The sequence below is a fragment of the Miniopterus natalensis genome, chromosome 12 (assembly GCF_054644295.1).
Source record: "Miniopterus natalensis isolate mMinNat1 chromosome 12, mMinNat1.hap1, whole genome shotgun sequence".
In the NCBI taxonomy this organism is placed as follows: Eukaryota; Metazoa; Chordata; class Mammalia; order Chiroptera; family Miniopteridae; genus Miniopterus; species Miniopterus natalensis.
In genome coordinates, this window is record NC_142092.1 from 30259834 (window position 1) to 30279012 (window position 19179).

The following is a 19179-nucleotide window of genomic DNA, read 5'->3' on the forward strand; positions in this document are numbered from 1 at the left end:
TCATCTACACTCACTCGAGTGAGCTCATACGCTCATAAATTTAAACATATCAACAACTCCCAAACCTTCTATCTCTCGCGGGGACCTCTATGTACACAAAATGTGTACATGTAACTGCTTCCTATCACCTCCCTCTGGATGTCCCAAAGGTATCTCCAACTTAACTTACTCCAGAAACAGCTCTAATGTTCTTCCATCCTGTTTCTCCTTATCGTCCTCCCAGTCTCAGTTAAGGCCGATTCTGTTCTAGCAGCTCAGGGAAGAATGGCCTCTCTCCTCGCTAACCCACGGGTCCCTGGGCTCACTCGCGCGGCCACAGCTGGCAGCTCAGCTGGAACAGCTGGAGTGAGGCGCCGGCCGGGCCGCTCCGCGCGCGGCCTCCTGTCTCCGGCTTCTTCTGAGCCCCGCAGCGCGTCAGTCTCCTCCCCTCACATTCTCTCAACGTGCGCGTTTGAATCCAGCGTCCTTACCGCTGGAGCGAGCGACGCGGTTAAGAACCCGCGCGAACACGCACCTACGTGCGGGGAAGCGCCTGCGGAGTGGCTGGGCCCCGGCCTGGCAGCTGCCTGCTCCTTCGCCATCGGCAGACTCCAGCCCAGCGGCAGTTCGTGGGCGCTTCGTGCGGCCTGGCGATGCGACCGCGACACTCCACCTGCCCCTCCAACGACAGGGTGACTCCTCAGCTAGTGGTGTTGGTGGCAACATTATTTTCTACGCCAGATTTCCTCAGGATCTCCTTTCAGGTCTCCTTTGTGGCGAAAACCACAAACGTCCCCACCTTTGGAGATTAGAAGTACTTTCCCTCCAGCCTGTGAGGTTTTCCAGTGTTTCGAAACTGGGACTTGTCCAGACCTTTTCATTCCTTAGTTGTTTCTTAAGTTTTCTAATTCTTTCATTTAGGGGTTTTTTTTGGTTTTGTTTTTTGTTTTGTTTTTCTTTTTTACTTAATCCATGTCTTTGCTTTCCTTGGGTTATTTTGATGTTCTTTTTCTAACTCTGTGGACTGAATGTTCAATTCATTTATTTTCGTTCTTTCTTTCTTAGTGACGGGTTTGTACCCGGCAGGATAGGGCGGGGCACTGACAGGGCGCGGGGGGGGGGGGGGAAGTGTCTGAGAAAGGTGGGGGGCAACCAGGGGTCCCCCAGGGGGCATCGGTGGTGGGGGCAGGCGGCGGAGGACAGCAAAGTGCGTTCGGAGGGGCCGCTGCGGAGAGCTGACGGAAGCATTTAGGCGGGGAAGGCGCGTGGGGGCGCAGGGGGGCGCCCGGCAGCCCCGGGCTGGAAGAGGCGGCCGGGGGCGCGGCCGGCGGGCGGGGCGGTGGGGAAGAGGCACTCGGGCCGCCGAGGGGCGGGCGCTGCGCCGGGCGGGGCGCGGGGGGGCGGCCCCGGCGGCCGTCGCCTCACTTCCGGGAGCGCTCGGGCCCTGCGGCCGCCGCCTGCCGGCAGTTGCCCACAGCCCGCCCGCCGGGCCGCGGAGCCGGCGAACGCGCAGCCAGGCCGAAGCCCCTCTGTCGGCGCCTCCCGGCCTCTCCCTGCGGCCATGGGGGCGTCCACGCGGCTGCTGCGCGCGGTGATCTTGGGGGCGCCGGGCTCCGGCAAGGGCACCGTGTCGTCCCGCATTGTCAAACACTTCGAGCTGAAGCACCTCTCCAGCGGGGATCTGCTCCGAGGCAACATCCTGCGGGGCACAGGTGGGAGCCCGGGCGGGAGGGGCGTGGTGCGCGGTCGCCGAGCTGGGATTTGGGGGCGGGGGCGCGCGTCTCGGGGACTCGGGGCCGGGGATGCGGGTGGAGCATCTGCTCCCCGCTGCCGAGCGCCCGGCTGCTCCCAGAAACCTCTGACCCCCGCGGACAGCTTCTGGCGGGTTATCCGGGGAGGGAACTAGGAAGTTCGGACGCTTTCGAAGTTCAGAGATTAAAGGAAAGCCTCTGGCTCCGAGAGGCACGTCCAGCCCCGGTCGCAGCTGCTCCTAAGAGGCCATCGAGCTGCGGCTCATTCTCCACGTGCCCTGGCACCTGAAGAATTGTGCGCTCGCTTTTTCTTTTTCCTTTTTTTCTTATTGCTTGCTTGCTTGCTTCTTTTTTGGTTACCTCCGTGGGGTTTTCTGGTTCTGACCTTTCCCCCATGATCCGAAGGCCTGGCCCTGTTTGCCCTCGTCGCAGTCACACAGTTGGCCGCAGGGCCCTCAGCCCTCCGGTGCCCCCAGAGATTTCTTAGACACAAAAGCTGTTCTTGTGCGTGGTTATCTGAAAGATCGTTTTGTTCTCATGCCAAGTAAATTTTTATAACTCAGCACGAAATCCAGTCAACAAACTGCACACTTGACAATGGGTCGATTTTATGTAAATTGTATCTTAGGAAAGCTGTTTTCCAAAAGTCAACATCATGGTGAAGTGGTGGTTTTTTCCCCTCAAAAGTGCTGAACTTTATTTTCCAAAATAGAACTCCTTTTGAAGCTCATTGAAAAAAATCACGGAAGTAATGCCCGCACAAGGTAAAAAAGAATTGGAAACAAGAGGGAAGTACATAAAAGTAAAGCTCTCTTGTGACCCGCCTCAGTCCCAGTCTTCCCAGGGGAACAGTGTCCTGTGTTTTCTTTTAGCAAATGTTTGTACAAGCACGCATTTGTATATATCTTATTTTATGTAAAATGTAATCTTACTGTATATGTGTTCTGCACCAGTGTGTTTTCACTTTATATCTGGGATATCTTTCCACATGAAAACATAGAAATCCCTTTCATTCTTCCAATGTTTCTATAAATATCTATTTGCTGTATCTACTATAATTTATTTAACAGATCCCTTATTGATGAGCATGTAGGTTACTTCCAGGTGGGTTTTTTTGTTTGTTTGTTTCAAAATACTGACATTTAAATGAAGAAAAGAACCACCCCAGTGTTATTAGTTTGTGTCTTAGAGTTTGGTTCAGCCCCTACTTTGGTGAATTACTGCTTTTATTTTTCTCTTCTAACACTGATCTTACTTATTTATTTATTTACTCCTTACCCGAAGACCTTTTTTTCATTGCTTTTCAGAGAGAGTGGAAGTGGGGGAGAGAGAGAGAACATCAATGTGAGAGACACATCGATTGGTGTCTGGGGCCGGGGATCGAGCCCTCAACCAAGGTGCATGCCCTTGACCAGAATCGAACCTGAGACCCTTCAGTCCTCGGGCAGACACTCTACTGAGCCATGCAGGCTATGGCTAACATTGATCTTTAAAAAAAAAATCATAAAGTATTTTGTAGTTAATTCTACTTCTTCAAAAGGTTAAATTGTTTGGCTCACTTGCTAAGTGTTCTTGATGCAACACACTGAAGTAGTTAGGTAACAACAAACAGTCTCCAGCACTGCACCCAGTTGGAAAGGAGTAAAGAGAATCCTTAAGCAACTCTCTGAAAAGTAAGTCAGCAGTGTGCATAACCATGTGGTTAGACTACACCTTCAGCTGAGCTAAAGATATGTTAATTTGTGAAGCACAAAATGTTAAAAAAAAATTTTAAGTGAATAAACTTTTGAAAAAATTCAGAAACAGTGCTCTTTGTTTATCCTTAACATCCCTAACATGCTTGCTGTCCTCTTTCAGCCTCCACTCCATGAAAAGAGAGGCTAGAGGGATGGAGGACAGGATCACAGGGAAAGATGTCAGCTTACCTCAGGCATCTGTTTTTTCTGGAGTCTTTACAGGCAATTCTTTAAGGAAAACGGAAGTGGGGTTTAGGGAGGTGCCATGAGATTGTTATTACAGATGTTTTGTATTTCAGCGCTAAGAATATACTCTCAGTAAATATTTATGAATGAATTGGATATCTCCCACAGGATCAGGGCCAAAAGAGAGATATTATCCTTTATTTAAAAAATACTGCTTTGCCCTGCCAGTGTGGCTCAGTTGGTTGAGCGTCATCCCATCCCATGCACCGAGAGGTGTGGCCGGTGTGATTCCTGGTCAGAGCACGTGCGTGGTTTTGGGCTCGATCCCCAGGAGGGGGTGGGCAGGAGGCAGCTGATAGACGTTTCTTTCTTTCTCTCTCCCTCTTCCTCTCTCAATAAAAACACATTTTTTAAAAAAAATACTGCTTAGTGTTTCTTGATATTAAGAGTAAAGTGTGTTTATTATAAAGGAAGAAAAACATGTCATGAGACTAGAAAAAAGAAAATGAGAATCCTCTGTAATTTCACTACCTGGATTTAATTGTAATGAACCTTTTTTAAATTTTTTAATATTCTTTTCTTCCTTGTTGCATTTATGTGTTTGCAATTTTGTTATATTCTAAATTATCCCTTAGGTACCTTTTTTCTCACTTATTGTGAGCATGTTCACACATCATTAAGCAATATTTATTAGTTTCATCAAGACTGCACAATTATTAACTTAAACATTTGCCTGTTATTGGACATTTATGTTGTTAACCATTCTTTGCTATAATAAATACTGTAATGACTAGCCTTGTACATGAACATTTGGCAGCATCTCTGCGTATTTCCTTCCAACAAATTCCCTAGTGTGGAATTTCTATAAATGTGGTACCATCAAATAGTGCTACAAAAGATGGTGCCAATTAACTCTCCAAACACCATTTCATGAGGGTATTTTATACCCTTGACTGCATTTTATAGCTAAAGTTTCAAGTCATCTCAGCAGATGTGATTTAGACCCTGGAAACACCATGCAACCTGTTGACAGTAGCAAACCTGGAGTAGCTTAGAGTAGCACCTACCCTGGAGTCAGGAAACTGAAGTTTGACCTTTGGGCATTATTAGTCCTTCCCTCTCCTTTAAAGATGAGGGAAGTGAGTTCAGGAGAGGTTAAAGAACTTGCTCAATAAAAAACAGCAGTTACTGGGGAACAAAGGTGAACTCCCAGGTCTCCTGTGTGCCAATTAAATTATGCTTCCCATGCAGCATTTCCCAAATTGAGGTTCATGAGATAATTTTTATTATTTTATTGTTTTAGGACACAAAGTTTTCTTCAATTATTTTTGGGGACACCATACTTCTACCCAATTAAGAGAAACATTTTTATCAGTACAGAGGTCTTTTTTTTTTAACACTTATCAGGCCATGAATTCATAGGAAATGGTTTCCGCAGCTCAAGGTCCTTCCCATCGGTCCTCACAGTGCACTTCCCTGGGTGGAGCGGGCCGATGCTTCAGGGAACCCAGGTACCTTTCTCTCTGGCTCCTTCTTTTTCTGATCATTTCCCTTCCCACGTTTCAGGAAGCTACCGTGGCTCTGAGAGTGCTTAATATGCTCAATACGTGCATTAATTCTCTTGGCAAGAATCTTGCCCTCAACTTGTTTGTTCACAACAATGCGCACCACGTACTGGGTGACATTGTAGACTCTTCCAGTTTTGCCATGGGAACAGTTTGTGGGGCATTCCTTTTTGAACAGTGCCCATTCCCTGGATGTCTACAATATCACCTTGCTTGTAGATGTGCATGTATGTGGCCAGAGGAACAACTCCATGTTTTCTAAAAGGTCTAGAGAACATATAGTGGGTGTCTCTCCTCTTTCCCTTTGTGTTGGTCATTTTGGCCAATTGCTGGAAGATGGCAGTTCCGGCCAAAAGGACTCATGAGATAATTTTAGGTAAACAAAATATTATCTTAAGTAAAAATAAAATTCAGAGTCAAAAACCAATAAAAATTTTATTTCGAAGTGTATTTGAAAAATCACTAGTAATTTAATTTCATGAATATGATGACTTATTAAATTAAAAGGCCGAGCCCCTTTAAAGAAAAGTATATTGTAAATAATAGTTTAGCTATGGCAGAAATTGTAAGGTTGCCACGTGTATTGCCCGAAGTTTGAGAGACTGTACTGCAGCTTAGTGCTTCTCAAAGTTGTAACTCTGGACTAGATGGCTAACCTATTTGAATGTTCTCATCTATAAATTGGGGAAGTTAAAATCAAGATTTTAACTTAAGCTCCCAAGATTCTGTATGTCTAACCTTTTATTATATACACCAGTCTAGCATAGGTGTGCCTAATTAAATGATATTGACCGTAGGGCAAATTATTTTTATAATGGTAAAATTTTGATTTATAATAGGCAGTACATTACCTGGTTTGGAATTCCAAAAAATATAAAACAACATTTAGTGAAAAAAACCATCCAGAGCTATTTCATGCACATACAACTGTTTACCCTATCTTCCTTCGGTTTTTTTTCCTTTTCACGCAAATGATAGCAAACTGTACATACTATTTTGTGCCTTTAACAGTATTGCTTTCCATAAGGGTTGACCCATTTCTTTTTTCTAACAGCTTTATTGAGATATAATTTACATATAATTTATCCATTTAAGGTTTATAATTCAATGGACTTTAGTCTATTCAGAGAGTTGCACAGCCATCACCACAATTGATTTTAGAAGATTCTCATCACCTCCAAAAGAAACCTCACATCCGTTAGCAGTCACTCACATTCCCACCTCACCTTACCCAATCTGTGCCACTGGCAACACTAATCTACTTTCTGTCTTGAACATTTCATGCTTGAACATTTCTTACTAGAACATTTCATGCCAACAGCATCATACAATATGTGGTCTTTCATGTCTGTCATTTTTCTCTTAACATATAATGTTTTCTAGGCTCACTGTGTTGTAGTATGTATTGGTACTTCATTCCTTTTTGTTGCCGAATAATGTTCCATTGAATGGATATACGGTACTAAATTTTGTTTATCCATTGAGTTATGGGCATTTGGGTTGTTTCGCCCTTTTCTGTTATTTTATGGGTCGCTAAAGTTTGTTTAAATAGTTTAAAGAGCACTTAAAAAATGAACCTAATGATAAATACCATCTCAAAAAAAGTAGACTTTTACTAGATTTTTTTTTTTTTTTTTTTTAACAAAATAAGTTAGGCCTTTTAAATTTTCATTGGTGGAATCCAGGGGAATCCAGGAAGCTCATTTCTCCATCCGTCCATCCATGGATCCATCAAGCACCAAATGTGTGCCAGGTGCTGGAGATACAGAGACAAGTATATTTCACTGGGGGTGCTCACATTTGGAATGTAGGCATGGAGGGCAGGTGGGCAGGTGGCATGTTATTAGTCTGCTCAGTTTGCCATAATAGAATACTACAGACCAGATGACTTCAACAACAGAAATTTATTTTCTCATAGTTTTGGAGGCTAGAAGTCCAAGATCAAAGTGCTGACAGGGTTGGTTTCTGGTGTAGCTTTTCCTCCTGGCTTGCAAAGGGCCACCTTCTCACTGTCCTGATATGGCTTTTCCTCTGTTGCATACATTCCTGGTGTCTCTTCCTCTTCTTGTAAGGACACTAGTCAGATTGGATTAGAGTCCCATGTTTATGAACTCATTCAACCTTAATTGTCTCCTTAAAGGCCCCCTCTAAATGCACCTACATTGGGAGTTAAGTCTTCAACATATGGATTGGGGCGAGGGGGAGCACAATTCAATCTATAATACATAAACAAGCTAGTTTCAGCAGTGTGATAAGTGTGTCAACAGAGACAAGTCTGCGGCATGGAATTCCAGAAGAGGAACTTTCGGTTTTCTAGGAGGTTGAAGGTTCTCACTATGAAGGTCCCTTTAACGGTGGGGAGGGAGGTGGAGGAGAGATACAGTCAGGCCAGACCCTGGGCCCTTATACGGTTCTTGAGTTGAGATTCTATCTTGAAGCAGAGTGTGAAGGGGAGGAGTACAGACCTGGGATGGGAATTCTTTCTAGGTGTGCTTCACTGAAGAGGAGAGAGATTGGGTGGTGGCTGGAGGAAGGACCAGTGGTCAAGAGAGCTTTTTATTTTCAATATAATCTTGTGAAGTATCCCATGTATGAAGATATTATAGTTTTTATGTATGGTTGGAAGAAGAATAAAATGAATGCCCGTTTACCCCAGGCAGAAAACCAGTACTTTTGGGGCCACCCACTCTAACCCCCCAATCATTTTCTTCCTGTCCCCCCCCCCAGAGGTAACCACTATGTTTACTTGAGTATTATTTGAGAAAAGTTTTTATAAAAAGCCCTTGACTGAGTGTAAACCTATCATTTGTCTCATTTCCCTGTCATTCTGGTAGTTTTATTTTGTTTTCTTTTGACATGTTTTTAGAGTAAAGTTTTATGTACTTTGCTAAAAGTAATTTTGGCAGGAACTAGGTTAATTCTCTGTAGCCCTTTCTCTTGGCATATGTTAAAAACAACTCTTATCCACAGGTTGGCCAGGCTCTCTTTTGTTCTTCATAGCTGGTCAAATTGTTTATTTATTTTATTTATTTTTTCCATACAAATTGTTTAGAGCTCATTCAGATATGAGGCGTGGTTGATTGGATAATATTATAAGAAGGGCCAAACTTTAAAAGGAGGTGTAGAATTAAAAATGGCTTTTTATATGTTACAAACACTCATCTCTCAGATTAATGTCTATATGTTAAAGAAAATACAGAAAAGTACAAATATGTAAAAAAAATCACTTAATTCTATCACAGAGATGATTACTGTTAACATATTGGTCTATAGCTTTCTATTTTTTTCTGTTGACATAATTATATATTTTTACATAATGGAGAATTTGAAATAGGCATAGATTATTTTGTGACCTCTGTTCTTATTATAAAGTTGATGATGCATGTTTGCATATGAGTGTGCTAGCCAGAGGTCTAGGCAACCCGTTTCCCAGGGGCCTGGAATGGGATAAAACAAATGTAAATTGCTGATTTGCTTCCCTCCTCATTCTGTTGTAGAAATTGGTGTATTAGCCAAGACTTTCATTGAACAAGGGAAGCTCATCCCAGATGATGTCATGACTCGGCTGGCCTTTCATGAACTAAAAAACCTCACCCAGTATAACTGGCTATTGGATGGTAAGTGAAGTATCAGCAGCATTTCTACTGCCCAGAATGTGTGTGGGCAGGAGAATGAGCAATTCCCGGGCTACAGAGACATCACGGATGGTGGGCAGGGAGCCCAAGTTCTGCCACTGCTCACCCTGAGACCTTAGGCCAGTTGTCTTTCCTAGGCCTGCTTCTCCATCAGCATGGGAGGAGGGACTGCATGATCCCTAAGGTCCCTTGAGATGTGATTTTAGTTCCTTCCCCTCCTTTGAGAATACTTTATGACGAGGAAGGATTACCATATACGGAAGAAGGAAGGCTGGAGGGAAACAAAGTCAGCTGTAAGCTGGCAGAGGTGTGGCGGAATGGGTTGCTTTTAGTTTCTGAAGAGCGAGAGAGGTATTTATTTTAAGGAATGGGCTCGAATGACCAGTCCCAAGGTCTTCAGGGTGAGTTGGTAAGCTGGGGATCCAGGAAAGCTGATGGCATACTTCCAGCAGGCTCCAGCCCCATGAAGAGCTGTTTCACTTTGAGTCTGAAGGCAGGAAAGAGTCCCAGCTCCAAGGCAGTCAGGCAGGAGGAGTTCCCCTTTATTCAGGGGAGGGTCAGCCCTTTTCTTCTATTCAGACCTTCAGTGGATTGGATGAGGGCTGCCCACATTAGGGAGAAAAATCTGCTTTACCCAGTCTACTGATTTCAATGCTAATTCTCATTCATCCAAAAACACCCTCACAGACACACCCAGAAGAACGTTTGACCAAATATCAAGTTTACACATGAAATTAACTATCACGGTTGCCCTACAGCTGGGATTTGCTTCCTGGTGTACTGCTTCTGTTCAGATTGCTCAACTTTAATTAATTCTCTTCCTTCTTCCCTCCCTTTCTCTCTCCCTTCTCTCTCTCTCTCTTTTTTTTTTTTTTTTTGTAAAGGGTTTCCAAGGACTCTTCCTCAGGCAGAAGCCCTGGATAGAGCTTACCAGATAGACACTGTGATTAATCTGAAGGTGCCCTTTGAGGTCATTAAGCAACGCCTCACAGCTCGCTGGATCCATCCAGCCAGTGGCAGAGTCTACAACATCGAATTCAACCCTCCCAAAACTGTGGTGAGTGGTGGTGGAACTGGCCGTACATACAGCAGCCTCCGAGTCCTCTTGCTCTCACAGACAGAAATTTTATTACCTTGGAAGTCCTGCCTGACCCAGGCTCCTAAGGGTACATTCTCAGGTTACTTGGTGTAGTTGGTTTGTTAGTAAAGGTGTCCCCAGGATTGACAGGGGTTTGTTATCCCTTCAAAAGCGTTTATTGATTTTTCTGCTGTGTGCCAGGGGGTGTGTTAGGAGTTGGGGCAATAGGGACTAGTGATACCTTGGTTTATTTAGGTCGACATAAGAACGTCCAAACCTGTAGAGAATTTCTATAAAAATTTATTTGAGCCAGAGGACATGCCTGGAAGCAAGATCCCACCAGACTGAGAAAAATGCTCCCTAGAATGGCAGTTTGCAGCTTCTTTTATGCATTTGGAATTAAGGAGGGAACACAAGGACAATTACAAGCAGGTGGGAGGCGGCAAGGCAGGGATTGGATTACAGGATAGGTAACAAGATTATGTGCTCTCTTGAGGGTGGTTTCTGAGGGGTCTGAAAGGCATTTCGAAGGTGTGTTAACCAAGATGCACAGAAACAATGGATAGGGTTTGTTTCAGGCAAAGAGAAGCCTTTTACTAAAGAAGCCATATGCCTGGGGCGTGACTACCCACTATGATTTGCCAAGTTAGGAATTTATGATGAGGCTACCTTGTGAGGTTGCTTTCTGTAAGACTCCTTTTTCATCCACAATATGAAATTATTTAGAGGCTACTTAGAAAACCTTTTACTCTAAGGAAAAAGTAACTGACACCGTGGAAACAACCCTGGGCTTGCATGGCCCTGTGTTGCAATGATCTGGGTTTGGATTTGGCTCCATTTATTTAAAAGCACATTTGTGTGCTTGGTGTTTGCATAGAGAAGTTATCTGTTTAAAAATCATGGAACTGCTCATAAAAATGAGATGTTTGATATCTGTTCTAACTCCCATTTAGGGCATTGATGATCTGACTGGGGAGCCTCTCATTCAGCGTGAGGATGACAAACCAGAGACAGTTGCCAAGAGACTGAAGGCTTATGAAGCTCAAACAGAGCCAGTCTTGGAATACTACCAGTGAGTTTGTTGCTTTTCAGACCTTCTCTTGCATGCTAAAGCACTAAGGTGTTTTTCAGTCGTCCATGCTTTACAGCTGAAATGCTAAAACATCACAAGATCCCATTCAGATTGGTTTAGACAATAAAGGAAATGTATTAGCACATGTAATAGAGAAGTCTGAGGGTAGGCTGGGCTTCAGTCACCCCTCAGTTTGATCAGAATTTTGATACTCAACTTTGTATTGGCTTTGACAGTTGCCAGGAACAGCCCTTTCATGAAGGGCTGAGGGGTTACCTTTCCGCAGTGAACAAGAGCCCTGAGTATCATGCAGATGGAACCTACTGGAACAGCTCTGTGGTCAGAGAATGCCCTGTGCTAACTGCTGCAGGCCTAGGTTACTGCCCTTTCCTGAGCCAGTCACTGGGATGGGAGTGAGTACACTGATAGGTCCACACCTGGAGCTGGGAGTGGGTCAGCTTCACCCAAACTCTGCTGTCTGGTGGAGGAAGGGCTAGAATGAATGCCAGCATGGCAAACCTAGTAATGCCTACTACCCTGCCGATAGGACAGAAGACTCAAATGGCAACCAATCCTCAGATCATTTATTTGGCTAATCATCTTTAAAAGCTTATATTCTAACAGTTTTTTCTGCTCTTCAGGGAATTCCACAACAAAATTTGGGATCTATACTGAATTAATATTTGACTCAGGCTAAGAAACAATCCAGTTTTCTTACCTTTTCCTTCTCCTTACAGAGGATTTGATCACAACCCCTTTCCTTTTCTTCATTCACTGTTCATTCACTTACTGAGTAATGATACAGATTTAGGACAGTACAGTGTGTGGTTAGGGCACAGACTCTGGAGCCAGACCAAGTGCAAATCCCAGCTCACCATTTATTAACTGGCCTTAACCTGTTTTCTCTCTGCAAAATGGGGGTTAGAATAGAGCAGTGAAAGATTGAGTTAATATGCGTAACTCTTAGAATTGTTTCGGACACGTAATTAGCACTTTATAATTATCAGCTATTATTGTTGTTGTAATAGGGCAAGTATGCAGTGAAACTAAAGCAATAGTCTGCCGACTGTTTTAATAGTTATTTTCTGGAGGGTAAAATTATAAGGGAGTTGGTGGTTCACTTTCTACAGTAGCTATTACTATAATTTTGTGACTTATATGATGAGCCTGGCTCTGCAGATTGCCAGCACCTTGGCCCTGGGCAAGGGACTCAACCTCTGTGCCACAAATTTTTCATTTGTAAAATCAGAGCAATACTGAATAGTACCTACTTTATAGGGTCATAAAGGGAATTGAGTGAGAGAATCCATGTAAAGACTTAGAGCAGCCCTGGCACTATTAAATCACTCAGTGTTAGCTATTATTTACCCTGTTGACACTGTGCTTGGTCCACATTGATAAGTAGGCCCAGTCCCTGCCTAACCCCAAGATATTAGCCTTGTCTGTGGGTGAGTCAGAGAGCTGGGTAAACAATATGTATCATAAAATGTGCTTATACCAATCAGGAACCTAATTCACACTAGTCTAAGCAAAAGGAAATTTATTGGTCATGTAACTAAAATGTCCAAAGGTAGATGCTAGGCCCAGGTATTTAGTGTCCTCAGGCCTCTTCATTCTCAGCTCCCTTGTCCTATGTTGGCTCCAATCTCAAGTGGGCTCTCCCTGTGTAAGTCCCTTAACACTCCAGTTTACCGTGCTTACCTCCTACCAGGTCAGTTACCCCAGCAGAAAAGAGAGCCTGTTTGCCAGCAGAAGTCCTGGAATTGGCACTGATTAGCTCATTGTGTCCATCCTTGAAGCTGGGAAGTGGGGTCAGTCCCACCCGAATCTCGTGGACCCAGTTTCTCCTGGTGAAGAAGTTGTTTCCCAAAAGCAGTTATTCACTTAAAAGTAACCAGAAGGGAGAGTGCACTGCTGTTGCGCTGATAACACTGTAAGACTATTAGAGGTAATCACTAGGTGCAGTGGAAGTAGGGATTAATTCTGTCAAAATGTGGGAAAGGAAGCTGGGGAAGACTGTAGATATAAAGGATACGACCCGGGTCCCTATCTTAGGAGGTACCCTAGTCTTTCTAGGCCTCTGGCTTTTGCTACCTCTTGTCATTGTTTGAAGCTTTCCCTTCCCAATTCCAGCACACAGAACTAGGGCTGGACTTAACCAAAAATTCACAGTTGGTATTTGCAACAACCTTAGTGACAGTCAACATCATTATTTTAAAATACAGCTATATTGCTGTTCTTAAAACTCTTTCAGTTGCAGGCATTTATAGCGTAATTAAATCTGTGTTTACAAACAACATGATGCTCTTGCACTTAAAAAATATATATATATCTATTGATTTCAGAGAGAGGTAGAAAACAAGATAGAAACATCAATAATGAGAGAGTCATTGATCAGCTGCCTCCTAGGGATCAACCCCGCAACCTGGGCATGTGCCCTGACCAGGAATCCAACCACAATCTCCTGGCCTATAGGTTGATGCTCCGCTGAGCCACGCAGGCTGGGCGTTGCTCTTACTCTTTAGAGGACCAATAGGTGAAGTGGTTTTATGACATAAAAGTTAAAATGCTTATCCAGGGTACAGCTTTAGGATTGAATAGGTGCTTGTAGTTGTGTCCTCAGTAATTAACACACTTGTGACACTGGCTTGATTTTAAAGTGGCTCTTCTAGAGGCTTAAGGCTGTTAAGAAGCTTGTTCTCCTGAAAGCTTTACAAGATGCCTGTGAATTCAGAAGCAGGAGGGCTCTAATATGCAAAGTACTGTATTTGCATAATGTCTCCCCTTAGCAGATGTTTCTTACCAAGAACACAGTGGGGATTATTTACAGTAGTCTTAACTGTGGCAAATTTTATGAGGTATCTAAAAGGAATGCTTTTGTCCCTAGCGTAACCTCTGAAAATTTACTAAGAAGGTTGCAGAGGCATGACCGATCCCATTTTTTGGAAAAAAACCCCTGAGTTCCTCAGTTGCTCTTATGCAGCCTCTAAGCCGGTGTGTATGAGTTGCTTGGAGGAGGAGGGTAAGCCAGAGGAACATCAGTCTCTGTGGGGGAACCTGTGTGTTTTGAAAGGCAACCCCAGGATTCTGAGTGTCCTCTCACCATTTTACCACCCAGAAAACTGGAGTAAATAGACTTTGTTTGCTGGTCTGGTGACTAGTCAGACAAATCTGCCTGCAGAGAAATGGAGAAACACAATAGGAAACAATAAAAACAATACTTGTATTCCTCTTCCCCTAAAATTCACACGAAAAAATAAATGTAGGTGAAAGGAAGGAAACACAGTCAAGTGTTAGGAAGCTGTTTTGCAAATGGGTAGTAGACAAAGAAAGCCAAGGGGTATACTGGTGTCTGGCAGGCCCTATGTTTGAGAACCTTCGTGATTTGGCTGTTACATCTCTAACACACAGTTTTATCAGTAAAGTAAGGAACTTGACCTTTAGAAAGGATTATGTGAACTATTACATGTAAAGCATCATTCCATGCTCGATAAATGATAGGTGGTATTATTTTTTAAGGGACAACTCCCGTAAGCCAGAGGACACAACTGAAACCAAAATCCAGGTTTTTCCAGTGCCCAGCCAAGTGCCTTTCTCTCTGGATCACACGGAACTATACTTACTGAGACCCTCAGTGCACATGATCATCTTTGAAGAATCACTTTGAAAAGCTTATGAGGAAGACTCAGACTTGTGTTTTTATTTTGTCACCTTTAGGAAAAAGGGGGTGTTGGAAACATTCTCCGGAACAGAAACCAACAAGATCTGGCCCCATGTATATGCCTTCCTACAAACAAAAGTTCCACAAATAAACCAGAAATCATCAGTTACTCCATGAAGAAAAGCATGCATAACTAGTAAGATGAGCAGAAGCTCCTGGTCGGTGCATTTGGAAGCTCCTTGTCCTAACTCGGGCGTGTACGAATTCTTTGAAAATTATATTAGTTTCATTTCTACTGATTTTATTCTGGAAATTAAGGATGTGCCAAATGAGTCAGATACTAAGATTCGTCTTTTGAAATCATCTAGTATGTTTTATCCAGTTATCTTCTATGGGTGTGCAATTTAAAAACATCAGAGAGGTCTAACGAAACTTCTGAAAAATCGTTTAGAGCATGATTAAAAGAGCAATTGATAGTAATCTAACTTTTGTTCAGAAGAATAAGTGGTTGACAAAGTTTCCCTATTTTTCTGGAAAAGTAAAAAAAAAATTCCATGTCATTTGGGAAAAGGATCTTATCAGAGGCTTTAGCTTAGACTGATGCCAACAAAAGCCATATCTAGCACCATGGTACACGGTTTTGTGGTAGAGTGTCTATAAAATTCCAGGAAAAAAATAACACAACTGGATTTACAGATTAGTTGCAGGATGCAAATTCAGTGCTGCCTCTACTCTAAGAAATTTATAAGCTAGCCATATATGTTGTATTTATTTTATTGTTAAATGTATCTTCAGGTTACTCAGAATTTTCAGTTTGCTATAAAAATGTATAATTAGCATATAGGAAAGTACTTTCCTATATGATTTACATTTGAAGTTGACATTATAAGTCTTGCAAAAAGACTGGAATTGAATTTTCAAAGAAAAATGTAAAGACCTATGTTTTCAGATGTTACTTGGGTTAAGAGATGTGCTTTTGGATCTATTTGCGTTTCTCTTTTTGATCAAAATGTATGATCTGCCTTGATGAGTAACATCTTCAAGTAGAAAAAAAAAAAGAATTAAAAAACCCCATGGCACTAGGTGAAGCAAGCATGCTTTGTCATTAGGAAATAGATCAGGTTTGCCTGCGGAAAATTCCTGTAACAAATACAGCAGTCATAATTAGTAAACAGGTATGGCAATGAAAAGGATTTACAAGCCAGGACCAGGAGACTCATGGAGTTTGCTGAAGGAGTTTATTCCTAATCAAAGCAGTTGCCACCTGCTGGCGTTCACTGCTGTCCTACCTTACGTATAAAGAACTCTGCTGGTGAACGTAACCTGAGCAGCGTTTTAAAGTCAGTATGACTGGATTCCGTAGCGGGGCAGGGGGATGCATGCTCATGCTTATGTACTGTGTGGCCGGGCAGAAAGAGTGGAGCAGTATGCGAAGTGGAGAAACCTGACTGTCTCCCCACCGGCATATTTACTCTTACTTCGCTTGGTGCCAAATCAAATGAAACAAGGCCTTGTACAAGCTGTTATTAACTGCCTTTGAAAATTTGTTCCGTTTCATTCTAGGCACTTAAAATGCAACTACCAATAAGTGGTTCTTATGTATCTTGTGGAGAAAAAAGTCTTTCCCTTTCGTTTTAAAAACTGTTTGATTTTTCAAAATGGACCAAGGCTTTTAAAAACGGTTACAGTAAACATTCCATTCTTTATAAAACTTTCTATAATGCCTTATTTGAATGTTAATATTATGTGCTTTCTAAAAATGTTGTAAATACTAAACTTATGAATTATCATTAGGTTATCAGGCATATGTTAGTGTTAAGGTATAGAATACAATTCCATTAAGAACTGTGGATATTCATTTTTCCTCTTATAGTTCACAGGGCTCACTCCATCCCACCACCTTCCATTCTGATGCCCTGATGACTCACTGGCTTCTGAATTAGTAACTGGTTTGTAGTAACTGTCTTAAAACAATACACAGGCTGGTTTCATTTCATGTTATACTTTATCTCCTGCTATAGTATTGCAGCCATACTGGCCTTTTTGACACCATTAGGAAGTTTGGAATCAAAAACAGGTAGAAGAACATGGCTGTGAAATTTAAGTCTCTTCTTCCCTGTGACCATTCTCTCCTCACCCCAAAAACACTTAACCCAAAGTTTGCACCTCCATCCATTACTTTGGGAAACACCTGCACTATTGTTTTCTTTATTAAAGCAACCTAAAAGAACTTGTTTTCTGCTGAGTTAATGTCATAGACAGTTCTGATGAAGATTATTCATTGCTGAGATGTGCATCTGCTAAAAAAATAATAGTAATAATGCTGTAATGACATTATGGTTTATGTGCCACATGGAAATATGTCTGGAGCTGAATGCCATGGCTAGAAGCTACTCTGTCTTAGTAAGTCTAATGAGAACAGTACTTAACCCCATTACCCTATTTTCTGAAATACCATAGTTATTTTGGTGCACCTTACATAAGCAGTGTTGTGGGAAATGGAAATCGGCAGTTAGTACCATCAGAAATTTTATTCCTCAATTCCATTTGAAATATGTTAAATACTGGCTTAAATTTCTAAACTCCAGCCCATACCTACTTTCCCTCCGGCTATTTACAATGGCAATCCAGCAAAGAAAAATATTTTAGATACTCATAGTTTGAGACAAAACTTACCTATGTTAATAACAAATTATGGTAATTACAGACCTCAGATTAAATTGTTGTAATACTTGCAACCAACAGCAAGAATAAATTTGTATTTTAAAACATGTTTATAAATTGTCTTCTCATTGACATAAGAAAATATTCCCAGATGCTAGTAAACTGCAGAAATAGCTTTACTGTTTTTACAATCTAAGATTCTGATTTTGGAAGTTAGAGTTTAAAAAATTTAAAACACAATCAAAATAAAGTCTGGCTGTGCTTAAAGCTTTTGGGAAAAGCCAGTGTGCGTTGCAGTGTTCTTACCCTACTCTACGTAGACTGCCTTTTTTTCTTTTTTTTTCTTTTTAAGTTCACTAAAGGTCATGTTTTTTTCTATATATATAGCACCAAGTAAAGTTAAACTGTAGTTGCCAGACTGCACTTTGGAAGGATTTTACCAAAGTGTAAATCAATCTGGTGATGTGTCATATTTCACCAAAGGACTCTAAATAAATGTTTGAAGAGTAAATAGTATGAAGAATCATGCTGTTTAAAGAAACAAATGAAAGATGTGGGAATTTTTATCATTTTCCTATTTAGAAAAGATCAAACTTCAAGTCTAATTCTTTAAGGCTTATGAGAATGGTTGTGACATATCAGATAGTAAGCAATTCATAATCAGCGTTTATTCATCTTTGTATCCCCTCCATTAGCTTACATAGTAAGCAAGCAAATACTTACGCCTTGCTGACCAGTCACGAGTGTACTCGTGTTTCTGTGTCCGAACGTTGCTGACCGGTCACGAGTCAACTCGTGTTTCCATTCCCAAATGTTGTTGATGGGTCACGAGATAAGTCGTGTCTGCACTTACATTAATTTAAGTAATTTTAAGGTCTGAAAGCAATGTAGAGTTTTAAAAGGGCACTCTAGACTGTTTTCTTGGTTATCTTTGTTTAGGCTCAGATTATAAGAGGTGGGAGATAGAGCCATTTCACTGCTTGGCACTGGTTTTCCTCTTTATTATGTGTTCGTTTTCTCAATTCATCCATCAGTATTTCCAGAGACTTGATGAGCAATTTGTTTAATTTTGACTTATGGTAATGTAAATATAAGATATAACAAAATAAAGTACATTTAAGTTTATTCAGATGCTTTCATTTAATATTCAAGTGTGGAAAAGTAGCTGGCCACACAGAGAAGTTCTGGCTCAAAATAGCCAATTAGCAAGGTGTTAAGTGAATAAGCTTCTTAAACCTGTAAACAGTACATACCTCCCCATTATAAATGGGAAATGGATGCATAGAATTTCAGGGACTTAATAAAACATGTATGATAAAGAGGCAAAATTGAAATTAAAATGCCCTCTACCCCTGAAAGAAGTTAAGAAGCCTGGCTGTACCCCAGACAAGTACATTTCTGTCCCACATCAATTTAAGAACTGAGATACATGACTGACTTTGAGGACAGTAAACTGACATCTTTTTATTTTCTCTGAAAATACCTCAAGGTTAACTTCAGGATCACTTGGTCTGAACCTACAATCAATTTTTCATTGTGTAAGAAAATCCACTTACTGGATTCATGTTCTTTGGGCAGCATGTTAATTCACTTTTAAAAGGGTAATAGGAATGCTAATATAAAAGGAGACCCAATTTTCCTAAAAACACGGTATAGATCATAAGGTCATTAGGCAAAATTTGAAAGAGGCCACTAATGATGTAATTGGATACTAATGGTATAATTGGATGAAAATGTCTCTCCTAGAGAATTGAAAATCAGTATTATTTCCACTACCACTGATAAAATGAAAGTTAACAGGGAATAAATGGAGTGATAACTGATTTTTAAAAATCTATTATAATATTAATTT

General features: G+C 41.7%; 1 protein-coding gene across 2 annotated transcripts; it reads left to right on the forward strand.

Moving 5' to 3' along the window:
* Positions 1-682: 682 nt before the first annotated feature.
* AK3 (adenylate kinase 3) lies at positions 683-18452 on the forward strand. 2 transcript variants are annotated; one of them, XM_016214249.2, is made up of 5 exons: positions 683-743; positions 8715-8834; positions 9737-9909; positions 10884-11002; positions 14720-18452. In XM_016214249.2, exons 2-5 carry the CDS (start codon positions 8774-8776, stop codon positions 14838-14840), a joined length of 474 nt encoding a protein of 157 aa, XP_016069735.1. In that variant the 5' UTR covers positions 683-743; positions 8715-8773; the 3' UTR covers positions 14841-18452. The 2 variants fall into 2 exon arrangements, with proteins under 2 accessions (XP_016069735.1, XP_016069734.1); XM_016214248.2 differs by lacking the exon at positions 683-743 and adding an exon at positions 1478-1691.
* The last annotated feature ends 727 nt before the right edge of the window (positions 18453-19179 follow it).

Bases quoted from the DNA above. Each gene is read 5' to 3' on its own strand.
- AK3 (XM_016214248.2), top strand. From the start codon at position 1,541: ATGGGGGCGTCCACGCGGCTGCTGCGCGCGGTGATCTTGGGGGCGCCG. The intron at 9,910-10,883 runs GTGAGTGGTGGT...ACTCCCATTTAG, and splicing joins TCAACCCTCCCAAAACTGTG to GGCATTGATGATCTGACTGG. The intron at 11,003-14,719 runs GTGAGTTTGTTG...TGTCACCTTTAG, and splicing joins CCAGTCTTGGAATACTACCA to GAAAAAGGGGGTGTTGGAAA.